Below are 17622 nucleotides of genomic sequence, written 5' to 3' on the forward strand. Positions count from 1 at the left end.
CTCCAGAGGGGCTTCATGTTTGAACGCAAATGTCTGACTGAGAGCCTCTGGACTTTCTGCAGTCTTTCTCCGGCCGGTCCCCTCGTAAAAAATCAGTGTGTTGTTTTCTGTGTTGTTGTGAATGCGACTGAGCGGAGGATCTCCTGCCGCATCTGTCAAAGGCTAAATCCAGAGAAAGTCTGGACCCAAGTCTGCGGACATCCTCTGGAGATCATGTCTTTTATTGGCTAAAGCCACCCTCAAAAAGAATAATCGGTATTGTAAGTAAGTGACCAGGCCAGGGGCGCTTTAGGGGCCCCGCCCCAGGGTGAACAAGGGATGATTCCCTTATAGACTTTCCACAAAAAAGCCTTAGGATTAAAATTAAAGGTGCCCAAACACACCTGAATTGGGCCTTTTCACATCAGGCAGTCTGATTTTTATCACATTTGGTTATGTTCAAGTTCCCTGGTTCCAGTAAGCTGTGACAACATGAACAATACCAGGATCCTGAAGCAACCATCATTCATGTGATTATTTATAACCTCTCCTGCTGTGAAAAGGCACTGGCTTGTATAATATGGCCTATTATATTGTATTAATATCAGTAAAACTTTGGTTAGGGTTACCAACTGCTGAGAAGAACAGCAGAACAACAGAGTTGTCAATAATAAACTGGACTGAAATACCAACATGCATGATTTGAACGGTTTTAAAACATTTTTTTTTTACTTACTGGTGATGTGAAATACTTTACATCTCTCAGAGAACCTTGAGGTAAACTGGCTAGAGACGAAAACAAAGCAATGAATGAATCAGCAGCGAAAATCAACAGCTGAATAGTGGATTTGTATTTTTCCATTCATAATAAGATGTGTTTGTTGTTTGTTGTGTGTGTAAGGATTAGATATTTCAACCAATGTCATTTCTTCCCACGTGAAAGCGGCATTGCCAGCATAGTGTGTTCCCCTGTCTTGCTTCAATGGCACGAGGATAGTGGAGATAGCTCATCACCGACAGGATTTGAGCCACGGGAATTATCAAGAGATGACAGTCTCCATCGCCGAGCTCATTATATGGTGCCAGTCGAGTCAACTGATACACATCACATATCCCTAACCAGCAGCCGCCTCATACGACGACAGTCTACTCGAGGTCAGTGTGCGTTTGTGTTTAGACCTGGTATGGGCCGGATCGAGCAGCTAATGGGCACGTGCTGTCTTGAAATGATAAAAAGGGATGGAAGTAGAGACATGTTGTTTATGTGTAAACACTGATACCCAGTAGAACTACAATGAAGTGAGACGGAGTAAGATGTGGGGAAAGAAAGACAGGTAGAAAGAGGAGAAGCTTTAAAGACCCACTGTCAGGAATCAGTGCAGGTTGTGCAAGGTAAAATCCAAGGCTGGAATCCATAATTATACTGCGCAGTGTAACACAAAGATGAAAGTAAACAGCAAGCACAAAAACAACAGATACTTTATACTGTAGGTTGTAATCAGAGGCATTATACAGAACTCAGAAGCAGTAAGGACAGTGATCAACAAACGCATGAAGAGATAAGCAGCGGTTCAGCAAAAGGTGCACGGCAATAAACAAAAGAAAACTGTTTGGGAGAAATAGTTGTGAGGAGATAAAGAAACCATGAGAGAGAATCTGTGGGAAAAGACGGAATGATAAACACATGAGAGAGGTGAGAATGCTGGAGGAAGGTTGTAATCTGTCCACAGCTATGCTCTTTGAATAGGGAAACATCTGGAGGAGGTGTTTTACATGATTGCTACACACTCCGAAAGCGAAAATGAACAGTTGAAAACCAGGGATACCCTCTTCTTTTCATTCTTCACATGCTTTCACGTAATTTACAGTGTGTGTGTGTGTGTGTGTGTGTGTGTGTGTGTGTGTGTGTGTGTGTGTGTGTGTGTGTGTGTGTGTGTGTGTGTGTGTGTGTGTCACATTATATAGAGTGCATGCGTGAAAAGGAATGCGCCAAGATGTTTTTTTAGTCCAATGTTTTTTAAATAGCTCCATTTGTTTTAGATTTGTTTGACAAGATATACTCATGATTCTGGATCAGCAGCAGTGAGTAATTTCAATTCATTTTTTTCAATTAAATTATTATAGTGCTGAATCACAACACTTATTATCACTTTACATGGGAAGGTCGCGACCTTACAAAGAATTAAGGTCTCGTAGTCATTAAGGTCTCGTAGTTCATACCACACAGCATTTGCTTTTGAGTCCTGATATAAAGGTTGTGTTTGGCTAATTATGAAACTGAAGGTCTTCCTCACTTCACTCACCTTAAATGTGTTATTGGTATCGATATATCATGACCAAGGTCTGCCCCCTAGTGAGGAAACACATCCAATGGCTGGCCTCCATGTGGAGGCTCCAGCTGAACTTACCTGTTACTTCAGTGTGCAGTGATCACCTGAGACAAAACTCCAAAGAGACCAAAACTGATAATGTGGGCCTATAATGTCTAGAAAGGTTTTTCCCCTCTACTTATTTCTCCTCACATAATATCTTCTCCTCATCATTCATTCATATGTCAGCCAGTTCTTCAGTTCAGGGTGAAAGCTCCTGATGACATTTGCACGCATGTCCTCAACCTTCATGTATAATTTAAGCAGCCATGTGCAGTGTATGCACTGGTGATGATGCACATGTTCAATGCAATGGCATCATTAATGATGAAGGCAAGTAAAGCTACTTCACAGCCAACAACTAACAAGGGAGAGAGTCACAATGAAGTTCCTTCAAAACTAAGAATCTTTGGAACAAGAGATTATTCCCTCTACCAAAGAAGGTTATGTTTTAATTCGTTTGTCTGCCTTTTATTTAGAGAGCTACTGTATGCTCTCTGGGATCCCTTCTAGTTTCTTATAGTTTGTTAGTGAGCAGGATTACACAAAGACTGCCGGACAGATCACCACTGAACTCTGTGGAAAGATGTGAAATGGGTCTGGAAAGAACCCATTGCAAATTACAAACACTGTATGTAACCATTGATAGAACTCAAGTGGGTTAAATAAGTAACTGAAGACAGGAAACTGGCAGGAGGCACATGCCTACGTTAGCCTTCCTGGTCGCTGCTAGTTTCATGTTCAAGATAATTTAAGACATTTTTTAACCAATATTGGCGACAAAGGATGTGGCTAACACTTCTCAGCTTTATCCCCAAAATGTTTTTAAAAATGTGATGTCACATACAACAAGACACTTTACAACAATCACCATTTTGGTGTCCCCATGCCTGTTTTTGTGTGAGTGTGGAATATAGTTATTAACGCCAGCATGAACAAGTTAGCAGCTGCTACATTAACCAGTTTTACATTTGTCTGTCAAATATCCTGATCCTCTTGGTCGTCTTTCAGATGATTGGTTCTCAACCCAACTGTTGCACACTAAACCCCACCCCCAGGTTGAGAATCACTGCTTTAGATGATCACTCAATTTTATGAACTTTCCTCAGACTCAGAGTGCCATCAATGTCTAGTCCCAATCAGTTCTATACCCTTAACAGAATACTAGTGCTGTATGGGCAAAATATCCCTCCCCACAAGAAAAACTAAGGGACATTAGTATGTTTCTATTTCAAATCTAACATATGATCAATACTATGTTGACCAAAATTAAAATAAAATGTGGATCTTTTAGTTTTAAATCATTATTTTTAGCTGTTTAGCTCCATTCACTCCAGTGGAGGACCTCCTCGTGACTGCCCTCTACAGGCATGAAGTGGTCAGGCTGTCTGTAGATGGGATCTGAGTCGTCTTTTGCAACACTCACTTCAAACTATACAACACAGACCACGATTTTGGCACAGCACCTAGACCTGTTTCTGTACGTTGGTTTTCCCTCAGATTTATTCAATTCTGTTTTTGCTAGGCAATACTTACCTACTTACTATACTTTTTGTTTGGTCCTTGGGTAACCCAAAGACACAGATGTTTTTCCCATATTATTTCATGATGTCATCTCAATCCACCTCAAATACTAGGAGTATCCTTTTGCTCATCATTTTAGTTTTATGGCCTGCAACTTTGTACTTTTTAGATTCACTCTCCTCTGATAAACCTCAACACCAAACCAGAGAGCAGAGAGTTTAGCAGCATAAGATATCCAGAAGTTAAAAAAAGAGAGAGAGAATACCAAAATCACACTTGCCAATTGACTGGAAACATGAATCCAAATAAATGCTTACATTTTCGAATATTTTCACATGTGTAAATGGCAATCATTGGCTCTAAGTGTTAATAAGACATATACATGTTGTGTTTACTTGTTGTGTGCCAGTTTGTAACCTGGGTAATTTGAAAATAGCAACATGGAGACTGGAGACAATTTGATTGAGAGAGGGAAAATGACTCACACACAATAATAATACTTTTTTATTATAATTGCTTTATCTGACATTCTAAAGAAATCTTAATGGGTTGCCAGTGTAGACATAGCAACTCAACCTGCAACATTGACCATGATCATTCTTCCTTGTTGTTGTAGAGTAAATCCTCTTATGTGCTCACGCTGTTTGGTCCGATTGTCTGACACGACCTCACTACTCACACTGTACGTTGCATAGGCTCCTCTGGACCAGGTCTAGACTGGTGTTTTGTCAAAGAAGAAGAAGTTTGTTTGCTAACAATGCTAACAAGGGAGTAACACACTACCTTGATCCTATTCTGTGTGACGAAACCTCCAAAAAAGGAGGCGGTAGCATATTGACACCCAAGGTTTTGGAGGACAACGTGTTTTTTCTGTTTTGTACAAAGACAGCAAACTACGTGTGAGGCTAATATTGAAAATTGATCACTGACTACACTCTGATTACTGTACTATATGTGAACCCAACTTATTACAGCTGGCCAAAACAACCCCTCAGGCCAGGAAATGTCCCAGTGCTCCCAATAGACAGTCTGCCACAGTCTTCCACAGAGTCTGCCATGTTGCACCCCCTTGTTTCTATAGTAGCCCACAGCGGACAACCCCAACACAGAAATCTTGAGAGGCCATATTCAGATGTCTACAATATGCAAACTCACCACTTGATGCCACTAAGTCCTACACACTGATCCTTTAAGTTAGTTTAAATGCATGTAATGCTGCTTACATTGGTGTTGCTGCTTTGGTTTACAAGGCAGGAGTTATATCTGAGTTTTCAGGGATAAAGGAAGCTGCACACTACATAGATTTACAATGCAACAAATATCACGTTATTGGTTTCCATGACATTATCTTCCACCCTGTAGCAGCCAATAATGTAATAGCTGCCAATAACATAATTTGTTTCCATTTTTTATGTAATAAAAGCCGATAATGTAGTAACATGCCAATAATGTAATAACATTTCTAAACCAATAACGTAATAACTTTTGTTATTACGTTAATAGGTTATTACATTATTACTTTAATTTTTTTGGTTATTCGTGTCACACTTCCATGACACTAACATTCACTATTTCCTCTTTCAAATACCTATCATATAACAAATGCAATCAATTATTAAATTATGGGCAAAAAGTTATTATATTATTGGTTCAGAAATGTTATCACGTTATTGGCAAGTTACTACATTATCGGGTTTTATCACATTGAAAACTGAAAAATGATTACGTTATTGGCAGATATAATGTCATCTGTGGTTATTATATTATTGGCTGCTACACAGCCTCCTCCAGATAAATGCATATAGAAACAGCCTAAACTTGCTACACAAATACATAAATACGACAATGATACAAAAAATAAAAAGTGTAAAAGTCAGTGTTACATGTAGACATTCAAACATGTATTTCATCTCCTCCAGAGCTTTACCACAGCAGAACAAATCAATCATTTGATGCCTGCCACCATGTGGATCCACCAGTTGGCCTGTACAGTCCAGCCCAGCTTCTCACACTCAGAGATCTGCTGGAGGAAATGCTCCTTGGCCTCCGCCTCACCCTGTTCATCCTGGAGCGCCTCCCGCAGGTAGCGCATGTCCTCTGCGGCACTCAGCTCTGGGATGCCGGTCAGCAGCATGAGGGAGAAAAGAGTGACCAGCAGACGAGAGTGGGAGCGCAGGGAGAGGTAGGCTTGTGTGCAAGTGTCCTAATGGTGGTAAATGGAGTGGGGAAGAAAAAGTAGAAGAGAGAACAAGGTCAAAGATTGAGGGAATAAAGAGAAAATATAATAGGATGCAAGAAATCATAATTTTACAGTTTTAATTTTGAATATTTGACACATAAAATGCCAGTACACATGCACAGTGGAACCACTTGAAAGCTCACTGCACATACATTTCACATACATTCCCATCCTAATTCATCCATACAGTGTAAATTTGGGGGGATTGTAATTTTTTGCTAATTTGTTGAATAAAAATAAACAATATTATAATGATAGTCATAGTACTCAAGTAAATGGAGTTAAAAAGATGTGTTTGGGATTTCTGAAAAATCATCTCTATCTGATAATCACAGTTCATCAAAGTTAAAGACTTCACCATCTAAGCATCACATTTCATAATTTGCTGATGTTCCATAAAATGAAGTTGAAATACATCTCGGAGCCTACTTCTTTTATTTATGGATGCTTATTTTCTCTTTTTTTATATTTGTCAACAAACCCCCATGGAAAGACGAGCCATTTATCCAACGAACAAGTATTGTCTGTGTATCCAAAGCCTGTTGAAAATAATAAGGCCCTCCATTGTACTGGCTGAGATGTTCAATACCATGAACACAATATACTGTACTTTATTTTTGAGTCAGTTACATATGTTGCTGGAAACACCAAATAAGTATTAATCCACTTCTGAAAATAGTCCCACTATAATATTTGGTTAAAAAAAACTACAGTTCCCTGCTGTTTTTAGGAAATGACTTGTTAAAATGGATGAATAAATGATATGAAACGACATCATGTAGCCTGTTTCCATCATCAACAGGATCTAGTGAGCTTGGGGCTTTATGACTGGACAAAAATAACAACTACACACAAAAACACACACAATCACACCTACACACCCATAATCGGGTCCTCTTACCCTGAACCGTTGGAAATAGAGGCTGTTGCGACCTTTGACCCTGCCCATGACATACAGGAAGTCAGGTGTGAGGACAAATGGTGCACGCTCCCTGTTCATACCAAGGAAGTGCTTCCTGTTACCCAGGATGTGACCGAAGTCGATGTGAAACAAGTTCCCTGATGAAAAACAACATGAAAGTTCATACTCTTCATCTACATTCATCTTCCTAATTCAGTCTCATTTGTTCATTTTAGTTCGTCATTCACTCGTAATGTCATTTTAATAAGGGAAGGACTGAAAGATAAAGTGTTTGCATTTGCACAAATGCAAATTTTAGTCAGCTAATGAATTAAATCAACAGCCAGTGTGATATGAACAGGGATGTGTGAGGCGTACCTTGGTCTGTGATCATGATGTTGTCATTGTGTCGATCTCCGATACCCATTACATAAGTGGCCACACAGTAACCAGCGCAAGACTTCACAAACGTCTCCACAGTCTCATAGTGCTGTAGTGAAATGAGATTACAGAAGTAGAATGACTTTCAAATCCAATGATTTTGGAGCATGACAGATCAAGAGCATTCACACACTATTTTATACAATGAATGTGTTTCATGTATTGTAATAAATATAATCTGGTCTTCTCTGCTGACCTTTTGGCAGCTGCCCAGACCAATATGACCCAGCATGTTATCTGGCCAACACCTCTCAAATAAGAGGCGTTTATGTGCAAACTTAGATTACCAGTAAATCTGGGTCAAAATATTGTATAAAACCTTGTTCTGAATCGTGTCCATATTTTCATATGACTTACAATTTCCTGGAGTGGACACTTGGACTTGAGCCACTCAAACAGAGCATCATTTCTGAAAGCTCCAGCTGTTCCTCTGTGGCTCCTCTGCACTGCAGCAATGGTCGCTGCATTCCTCACTATCTCAATCATACCTGTTAAGCAAAAACTTGATTAAAAAAGGGGGATAGTGGGAGCAAGATGGAGGTCTCTAAACTGTCATTAACAGTATGTGCTGATGGTGCGCTTATCCTCTTTCTTGGAGCAATTTTTAATAAAGCTTGTGGAAATATCAACTGTTACATCTCAAATGAGATGTCATCATTCATCTGCCTTCTGCTATCGAGGAATTGGAGGACAACCTGAAAAAGTGGCGTCAGACTCCTTCTTCAAACGTAAAAAACATGCCTCCATACTGCTTGTTTGGTATCAACCAAGTGTCTGCAAGACCCGACATTCAAATTTGACTCGAAATGGCGTCATTTACACTAACCTTTAAGCCTAAAAGTACGCTACCGAAAGTAACAATGCTAGCGGATGTAGCTAACGTGCACCCTTGGGCTAGAGCTTGTTTGCAGTTTATGGTTACGAACATAAACGCAGCTCCAGAGGAGGATATCAGATGACTTTTAGGCTAAAAACATGGTGTAAATGATGGAGGCATGTTATGTTTTTTTTCTTTAGTTATATTTACGTTGGAAACATTGATCACCAGTTACTTCAATTGTATTGGATTTGGCTGCAACACTGATTACCCCTGAAACTCCAAAAGTGAGTTGTAGACTTAAACACTTCACCCCCAATTCGGTAGGGTTCAGAGGACAACTGCAGAAAATACAACTAAACAGCATGTATTAAAAAAATCCAAATAAATAAAAAAATGTACAAAATGTTAGAGAGAGGTATTACTAAACCACACTGATGTTGATACCTATGTTGTGTCCTGTGGAGATGCAGCCATATGGAACAAGGTTAAGGTCCAGAGATTTCTCCTGCCAGATAGAGTCCATCACCATCAATGTCTAAACAGGAAGATGCACATGTGTCAATTCACCCAAAGATAAAATACATTCATCAACACCACACAACAACAAGAGTAAGATTACACAAAAGTCCGTTGAGTAATTGTGGCAAAAAAACAATCTCCCTCACCTGAATGACCAGCATGTCCTGTCTGAGGTCGTCGCCTTGTTTGAAGATTATTCCGACAGGTGTAGCAGAGGTGGGCGACGGCATGGGAGAGAACTCCAGCCACAGAGGCTTCTTCTTTGAGGCCATCACCTTGCATTTATCCAGCTGGACAGGTGGGATAGAAAGAGATCTGATCTTTTTTGCTAATGCAAATAACTTTGAAATGTCTTGAAATCAACTTATTTCCACTACTGATAAGTTCCACACAACTCTCTGCCCACTGATTCTGTCAAAAGATAACTATGCCATTGTCTTTCCCTTAACTTGAAGCCCCTGAAAACTTGACCAAATAAGCAACAATCACAACAAACACCAGAGAATCTGTTTGTTTGCTTGTTTGTTTATTTGACTCAGACCAATACTTAGCTACGTTTGGTAATCGTGGAAAAGCTAGCAAGAGAAGGCTAAACTTTGAAAAAATGCAACAGATAAATCCCACCCCCTCCAATCGGCCCTCTCGTCAAAGTTACGCCCCTAAAACACATGAACGTTCACTGAAAAATGCTAGAGGCCGACTTTTCCATGACTCACTCTGTAAATTTGGTCCGATTTAATTATCTGTCATGTTTATCAAAGTCCTGTGAGGGCCACAGACACCGGCAATTTATTTTTTTCAGATGACTTTATTTATTGATGGCTGTCGGGAGTTAGAGTGGATTTCAACAAACAGGAACAAATGACCAACCCTACCTTTAATTTCTGTTTGCCAACAACATGTCATTTTCATACAACTGTATATTTTAAAATGTGCTTTGTATAAACCCATGCACCTAAACTGGCTCCATCTTCAGACTCTCATACTTCAGTCATCATTGTATTTTGGAAGTCTAACACTCATACTACACACATATTAACAGCATCTTCCTACAAAACATAAATTTTAACCGAGAGATTATTTTGATTCGTGAATTAGTGTAAAATAAAATACACAAGCATCCTTTCCAAGCAAATAATTAGAGGTATGAGAGTCCTGGAAGAGAGACAGAAGAACAAACTCACAGAGAGAGTGGAAGGAGACGAGTCAGACAGAAAAGAACTCAACATAAGGGATAAGGAAGTGGATAAAAAGACGAGCAGGATGACACAGAGACAGACACTGATGAGGAGAGAAAGACGACCTTGTGACTTTGACGCACTCAGCTCTGCCTCGTCTTTCTCAGATTTATGCTCATAATGATTATAATCAAAATCAGAATCTGGGTTTATTGTGGGTTTACGAGGGATTTGCTGTGGTGTGTTTGTGCAAGCATAAATATAAAAAATATAAAAAATAGGAAAATAGGAAAATAGGAAAATAGGAAACAATATAAAACATGAAAATATGATAAACACTCGAAAAGGGATTGTGCCATTTGGACAATAAGACATTTGGAATATACAGTACCTTTCACTTTGTAAACTTTTCAGTAGTTACTTTCTGTTGTCATTTTGCTGAAGAGGAAGTATTATTTATATGTTATGGTCAGTGTGAGACTTACGCAAAACTAAACTTGCTAAAAGTATAATAAAAAAAAAAACAACAACACCATAATTCAACTCAAATGCACCTTATTTGCACACAAACAAAAACAGTATTGACAAAGCTTACCAGGATCATTCCAGCTTTGATGCGGGGGTCAAAGGGCAACAGGAATTCATTTGGCAGATTACAGTTCCTGAGAAGCTCTTGGAGCCTGATGGGAGCTAAGACAACAGCAAAAAGAAACAAAAGACACACAATTTTTAAAAATGAAATTAACTAAAAGATTTAACCTGATTTATCCTGTTTTTTTAAGACAGGAGTACCTGCCACAGAAAAATATTTGACTCAATAATGAAATGAATATATTAACTGGGACTGGCAAGCAAGTTGCTAGGCAAATGGTGTGACCACAGGTTTTGTAACACAAGATGGAAAAAGGGTGGTTATATTCATGCCAGAATTCTTGACAGGTTGTAAAACATAACCATAACGTAACAAATGCACATCTAACAATACGTATTTTGAGTTTGTTCTATCCTGTTGTGAATGCATGAATACATTATATGAACACATAAGGATGTATTTCTTGGTTGTGTCCCACCTGTAGGAGGGAGGTCAGTCTTGTCAGGGTAGAGTCTCTTTATCGTTAAAGCGACCTCCTGCAGAGCCTCCACAGCTTGGACCTGCTGGGTGAAGCTGTCGAGCATGGCCTGGCCACAGCCCAGCAGGTAGGCCTCCAGAATCACTGACATGCGCTGGCGGAAGTAAGGACACCCAGCCACCTCGCTGCGGACGTACCAGAAGAAGAAGTGGCCGATTCTCTTGCTCTGCAATGAAAGATGTGAATGAGTCCACATTTTACTGCAATTAGACTTAAGTGTCTCACTATTGTGTGAACCTCCCAGACAACATATAAGTGAAGTCAGTCAGTGACAATAAGACCCTGAATTTCAGACAAGAGGAGTAGCCGAGGGCAGGAACTATAATGATTAAATATTCACTGTTAAAATTAGATCCTGTATTTCACAGACACCTGCCCCTCGACTACCCCTCATGTTCGTGAGTATGGATTTAGTGAAAGTGAAGGATCTGCTTGGTCCTGCGAAAGCAGATTAGAAGGTTGCACAAGCAAACATCTACAAAATAATAAATCCAATAGACACAGTTGTTCTGTTATCCAGACAAGGTGTGCAGAAAAACTGCTCAAAACACTTCTTGGTTATAATCTTTAGGACTGTGAGTTAAGTCCACGACTTTTATCCTAGAACCTGATCTCAAGGATGTTCTGTGCATTTCAGTCTGGTTACTGTGTCAATAACCTGTCAGTAAACATGAAATGTATTCAGATTAGTAGTTTTTCAGACACACGATGCACTAAATAAAAATATCATGTTGTGGCTTTTTCTTTTTAAAGAAATTAATAAATACCAACAAAAATGGTAAAATGATCACTGGCCTCTTAGTCTTAACACTATATGATGCTGTACGTACTAATGCTGCATAACTCACCCGCAGAGCTCTTTGGATGAGGTACCGAGCAAGGAAGCTGTCGTGGTAAGGCTCCACCTTAAGGGTCTGTATGAATTTACAGGACAAAAAAAACTGTAAGTAAAGACATCAAGTTACAGTCTGTATATCTACACACATTGGAATCCTAGCTCTACACTGTTTTAAACAACAATGCATTTTGGCTTGTTGACTGGTGAGGATGCTGCACAGACCTTGGTGCACGTGAAGATTCCTTTACCAGGAATCTCATTTCTCAGATAAAACATTAGAAAGAGAAGTTTTCCACAGTTGTTTTACAGTTGTACAAAAGTTTAGCAAATAGTGCAAATTGGACAGTTTGTGCATCTCTCTGAGAAATTAAGGATCCATTTTTTTATTTTGTAAGGTATGCATTAATGAATTTACCATAAAAGACTACTACATCCCAAAGCAAACACTAGTGTACATTTACTAGGGACAGCTGATAAAACATGGCAGTTGTCAGTAGTCAGCTGGCAAAATCAGTGGTTGGCAGACAGGAACGATTAGTCCATATTTGTTTATCTCTGTCAGAAATGAAAGATACACTGTTTTTGAAAAATATGAATTAAATTCTTAGAATTGCAGGTGTTGAATCTGCTTGACAAACTTTTCCGAGCTGAGTTTTTAAATTTGAATATATAACTATGTAAAGTTTTCATGCAAAGGCTGTGGGTTTTAGCACTTGAATGCAAAATATTGACATAAGCCTCCAATAGAAAATGCTTTCATATATTTTGTTATAGTCACAGTTCTCTTTGACACATACCTGCACCAGCTGGAGCAGATACATCAATACATCATCATTGGACAGGCTCTCCAGTCTCTGGACAGCAAGTCTCCTGACTCTCTCGTCAGCAAAGTCCATGCTTAACAGCTCCAGGGCCAGTGTAACGTCCAGCTCATCAGTATCCCAGTTTCCCAGTAGCCAGTGCACATCCTCAACCACCTTGCGGTTCATCCAATCAACATTGCGCAGGTAGAGGGGTAGGTTGGACGCGTAGCGGATGCTCTCCTCCCGGAACCTTTTTAGGGAAGGCCTTTTGGTTCTGACAACTGGGGGTGAGGAACTGAGAGCCACTGTGTCACTTGATGGGCCCTCAGGAGGTTTCAAATACTGAGAGGAAGAGTCTGTGCTGGTTAGAGTGGAACAGGCTGAGGTGGGACTGCCAGAACATTCAGGGGAACCAAGGCTATTTGGCAGAACCACGGGGAAGCTGTAGCGGTCTAGAAGGAAGCTGATAGCCATGGAGTCTGCTACGTCAGGGTTAGTAGCAGAGGACAGTTTGTCTGCCTTGTAGGTGATGGCCTCTTCCTCCTGGCCAGGGTAGGACCACATGTGCAGGGTGTAGGAGCCCTGGCTGAGGAGGGACCTGCAGGGATGAACAAGTTTGGTGGGTTAGGGTCATAATTTTGTTGAATCTAAAATATAAGTAGTGACAATTTCATATACAAATTGCTCCCACGGCCTACTGGGAAAATTGTTACCCTGTTTTTCTTTTTTGACATTTGACACTAGCAAGACACTGCTGATATGTCACAAAGCCATATTTGATACTAAAAAAGACTGACCTGTGATCTATGAGGAGAAGATTAACAAAGTAGAGCAGCTTCCCCTCCCCTGAGTCTTTGGTCATTGGGGAGATGTCACCCCCACTTGCATTAATGGTGAAAGCCAGCTTAGCTCCACGTGGCAGATCCCTGAGGAGAACATCAAAATTGAGCCATTCATTCCACAGTACTTCATCTGCGAAGGCCTTGGGAACAGACGAGACTGAAGAGAGGACCTTGTTGCCATAAAGAATAGAAGCTTCGACATAAACGGCCTGGGGGGATTTGCTTGGAAGATTTGGGATGTCAAAGCCAAGCAACTTGACTCTGAGTTTTCTGTTGCAGTCCCACAAAGATATCATGAAGATGTCATCCAGATCCTTCCCTTCAAGGCAGAGATCATCATGGGAGCTGAACTGGCCACTGAAACCATCAACGAGTGGCCAGTCCACAAACTGGACGGTCTCCTCAACAAGCTGTGAGTCAGGCACGACAGAGAGGTGAAGGTCTTGATTGGTCCTCAAGCAATGTCGAACCCAGAGGAAATCGCTGAGATGGTAATGCCCTGATAAAAACTCCTCCCTGCCTGAGACTTTTAATACCAGTCTATCAAAAGTATCAGCATGAAGCCCCTGGTCTGCCAACACCCTTCTGAGAACTTCAAGAAGAACATCTGGGGTTGCACTAAAATCCACCTGAATGCTGAAGCTGATCTTGCTCATGTAATGCAGGGTGACAGGAATCTTCCTGTTTATTCGCTCCTGCAGGTCACACGGAATGGGGGCACATGTTACCCAAGGCTCGGTGGCATACAACTTGTCATCTCGATTTCTTAGCTCTTGTCTCCTCGGAGATGCCAGTTTCCTGCGGGTGAATGTGAGCTCACCAAGTCGGTCAGACGCTTCTTTCTCCAGGTTGTGTCCAATCAGGTAGGCCAGACTCTGCTGCTGTTTCTTCTTCTCCTCTGAATCAACTGCCACCACAGGTTTTACCACTATATGTGCAGAGAGGTGCCCAGTGTCTTCACGCAACCATAGAATGTCCAACGTCCTGATAACCTGACAGTCATCGTAGGCCTCGTACCATTCATCTCCCCTGGCATATAGCAGAGTGTATCTCTCTGGGTCAAGTATAGCAAGTGGATCTGGATGACAGTTTTTTTCCTCGGCCTGTAGGAAAAGAGACAATATTGATGGTTTCAGCTTGACAATATGTTTGTACAAGACCAATGGTTTACAGTCATGTTAGCAACACTGTGAGGTTGTATCATAAACTGTAATTAGAATAAAGATAGTGTAGCATAGCATAGAGGTGGAGAAGTACTGCTAGGTCTGTGAGTCTAGGAATGGCTTTAATTTTAGAAATTTTCTATTGGACAAATTAAAATTTAGACACATCCATCCATCTATCCACTCATTCATTATCTATACCACGTATCCACAGTCTCGTTGTGGGAACTGTTGGGTTTCTCTATAATATTGTACGGTAAGGTTACTATATCTTAATCTTAATCTATGATTGGATTTGGCAGTATACTAATAAAATTGAATAGAATTGAATTATCCTTTAAGGTTGTGGGGGGAGCTGGAGCCAGTCCTAGCCGACATTGGACAAGAGGCAGGGCACACCCTGGACAGGTAACCAGGGTATCACAGGGCCAACATATAGAGACAGATAACACTTTACACTCACATTCACACCTATGGTCTCATATATCTTTTTCACCAAAATTTGCAGATATACATTTTGCTGCCTTTTTTTTTAACCTACTTTTGCTGTTGAATAATAGGTCATTACATGTATTCCTATACATGTAATACATCTGTGCCATAGAGAACTATTAAGTAGTTGTCAGGATATGTGCAGACAAAGAAATGTGCATCCCATGGTAGTGCTAGATAAAGAAAGTAAGCAGATCAATTGAGTCATTGGGATTCAAACTGGACCAAAGTTCAAGACAATCAATCCGATTGTTGTTCAGACATTTGACGTTTGGCCCAAGGTGATGGATCGACCAGCGTTACCGGGACTTTTCCTCAACCTGTATTCTTTATTCTTGATTCCCAACCACCACTTATGCCACCATCTAAACAAAACGACGATATCTATCTATCAAGTACTCTGGAATGTACTTTATTACAATGACCAGCTATGAATGTGCATATATTAAAAAACATGAATACAACCTTTTTTTTTTGTTTATAGACCATCAAATATGTGTGGGCCTACCTGCATACAGATGCGTAGCCTCAGCTGGTAGATGCTACACTGTGCAGGGAGGATGACTGACACTGACTCGCAATCCATATCAGCATTGTAGCCCTCATCACCGCCCGGTGGTGGACCAGGCACAGGCTTAAACTCACAGACAAACTTCAGGTTGTTCTCAGAGCAGCTCTGAGTCGACATCTCTGATGGAGGCTCCACAGCAGATGGACTGTGATTCACGAACAATCCAAAATCCATGGATATTGCAAGAGAGCAAAACCTGAAGTTAAAGACATATTTTTAAATATGTATCTATGTGGTTTTTAGATCTATCCCTGCAGAATGATTCACAGGTTGTTGATATGGTGTTGCAGATAAAGTGAACAAAGCAAATCAACTAGAAACCAAACAAACCTTAAGATGATGGGTGCTGCGTTTCGGTGCAGTCCGTGTGAGTGTGTATCCGTGTGACTGTGTGAAACAGTGAGTTGTTTTTGTGATTGCTAGAGACTTCCTCATTCTTCAATACCTGTTCTCAAACACCAGCACAGAAAAAAATCCGAACAAAGCATCTACTGATCCTGTAAAGGGCTGGACTTCCTAGTTTCCTTTTATAAATTAGAGCACTTCTAACCTTTCATGACTTTTTCACTGTAAAAGGCCAGGGTAAATGGGTAGTTCTGCTATAAAAGAAATACAACACACAGTCAAATGTATTTCCCCTGGTTTACCAGTCAAGTGTAGTTATATCCTCAAAGATGATGGCAAAGAGAAGGAAAATGAGAACTTCTGTGTACTTTAATTCAAACAGATTAAAAAGGTGCTGTATTCAAAGTGCTGCAGGAGTGCCCTAAACCTGTTTGGTTTGTCTGGACTTGTTCATCTTTGAGGGCACTGCAGGGTGGAATGTGGGTTGGCCTTGAATTCACAATGGTTCAATTGAAGTTAATGATATTCAATCTGCGATAATGTCTCAGTGGGGATTTTCAAGTGGCGCTTGTTTCACACTTTAAAACACTTAAGCAACATTAAACTTCATACAGAAACTACTTTTCTTGTGGAAATCAAAGGGTAAAAGTTACAATAAATACAAGAGGAAAAGCCAGCATGCATGCTTTTCAAGTGGTCATTATTACCATTATTACTTTTGTATTTATATATTGTATTTATATTTGATCCTATGTTGTTTTTACAATTATTCACAATACTTTTTTTATTAAATAAAGAAATAACAGCCAGTAAAATTCACAGAAAAAAATCTGAATTCACAAGTTGTAAATGGATTTTGAAAAAAAGGAATGGAGGGAAAGAGAGGAAATGATAATGATAATGGTAAAAGTTACATTAACACAATAATGAACAACCCTAATGTATTCCTGAAAGTTTCTAGACCTCAACCATGATTATCTGAGATCAGTCCACTGTATAAAGGGATGGATGTGGCCTCTACCAGGGCTCAGGGTCAGGGTTCAGCTCAGCGCAGAGGCAAGGACTCATTAAGACCCTCACACCCTGGTGTTGTTTGCCCTGTCATGCCACCAATCTGCTTTCTCTCTTTCTCCATCCCTTTGTCGTTTAGTTAATTTATTTCCCTTTTTCATTCAACCGTCTGTTTATGAAAGTGAGTGTGTCAATTAATGGTAAAATAACTTTTGAAATAGGTCCAGCAGTTCACGAAATGTCCTGTAAGTCTGGCAACATGTCTGGTATTCATTTACGCACCTACATTTACAAACATATGGCCAGGTGGAAGAATACCAGAATTCCACTTTAACTGTTTTTAACTGTTTCTCCTCTAAATAACTCTACACATGCACCAATTTAATAATTAGCTGGACTTTGTATCAGTGTCTATGTCTCCTCTCTGTCTGTACATTTTGTCTATTTTCTTTTTTTA

The 17622-nt window shown here is 40.1% G+C and overlaps 1 protein-coding gene across 1 annotated transcript; it reads right to left on the reverse strand.

The window, feature by feature from the left end:
* Window positions 1-4360: 4360 nt before the first annotated feature.
* Window positions 4361-16238, reverse strand: si:rp71-17i16.5 (phosphatidylinositol 4,5-bisphosphate 3-kinase catalytic subunit gamma isoform). Its single transcript, XM_035160210.2, has 13 exons — window positions 16140-16238; window positions 15747-16005; window positions 13539-14686; window positions 12736-13339; window positions 11949-12014; window positions 11041-11266; window positions 10566-10660; window positions 8939-9082; window positions 8718-8808; window positions 7811-7941; window positions 7391-7502; window positions 7013-7170; window positions 4361-6075 (listed from the first exon to the last, which is right to left on the reverse strand). The coding sequence occupies exons 2-13, from the start codon at window positions 15981-15983 to the stop codon at window positions 5818-5820; spliced, it is 3270 nt and encodes a 1089-aa protein (XP_035016101.1). The 5' UTR covers window positions 15984-16005; window positions 16140-16238; the 3' UTR covers window positions 4361-5817.
* Between the last annotated feature and the right edge of the window lie 1384 nt (window positions 16239-17622).

Source organism: Hippoglossus stenolepis, chromosome 6, assembly GCF_022539355.2.
Source record: "Hippoglossus stenolepis isolate QCI-W04-F060 chromosome 6, HSTE1.2, whole genome shotgun sequence".
Classification (NCBI taxonomy): domain Eukaryota; kingdom Metazoa; phylum Chordata; class Actinopteri; order Pleuronectiformes; family Pleuronectidae; genus Hippoglossus; species Hippoglossus stenolepis.

What these genes read in the sequence shown, in the direction of transcription:
- si:rp71-17i16.5 (XM_035160210.2), bottom strand. Translation starts at nt 15,983, where the DNA reads ATGGATTTTGGATTGTTCGTGAATCACAGTCCATCTGCTGTGGAGCCT. An exon ending in AGTGTCCACTCCAGGAAATT is followed by an intron (nt 7,503 to 7,810) that starts GTAAGTCATATG and finishes ATTTCACTACAG; the next exon opens with CACTATGAGACTGTGGAGAC. An exon ending in CATCATGATCACAGACCAAG is followed by an intron (nt 7,171 to 7,390) that starts GTACGCCTCACA and finishes GTTTTTCATCAG; the next exon opens with GGAACTTGTTTCACATCGAC.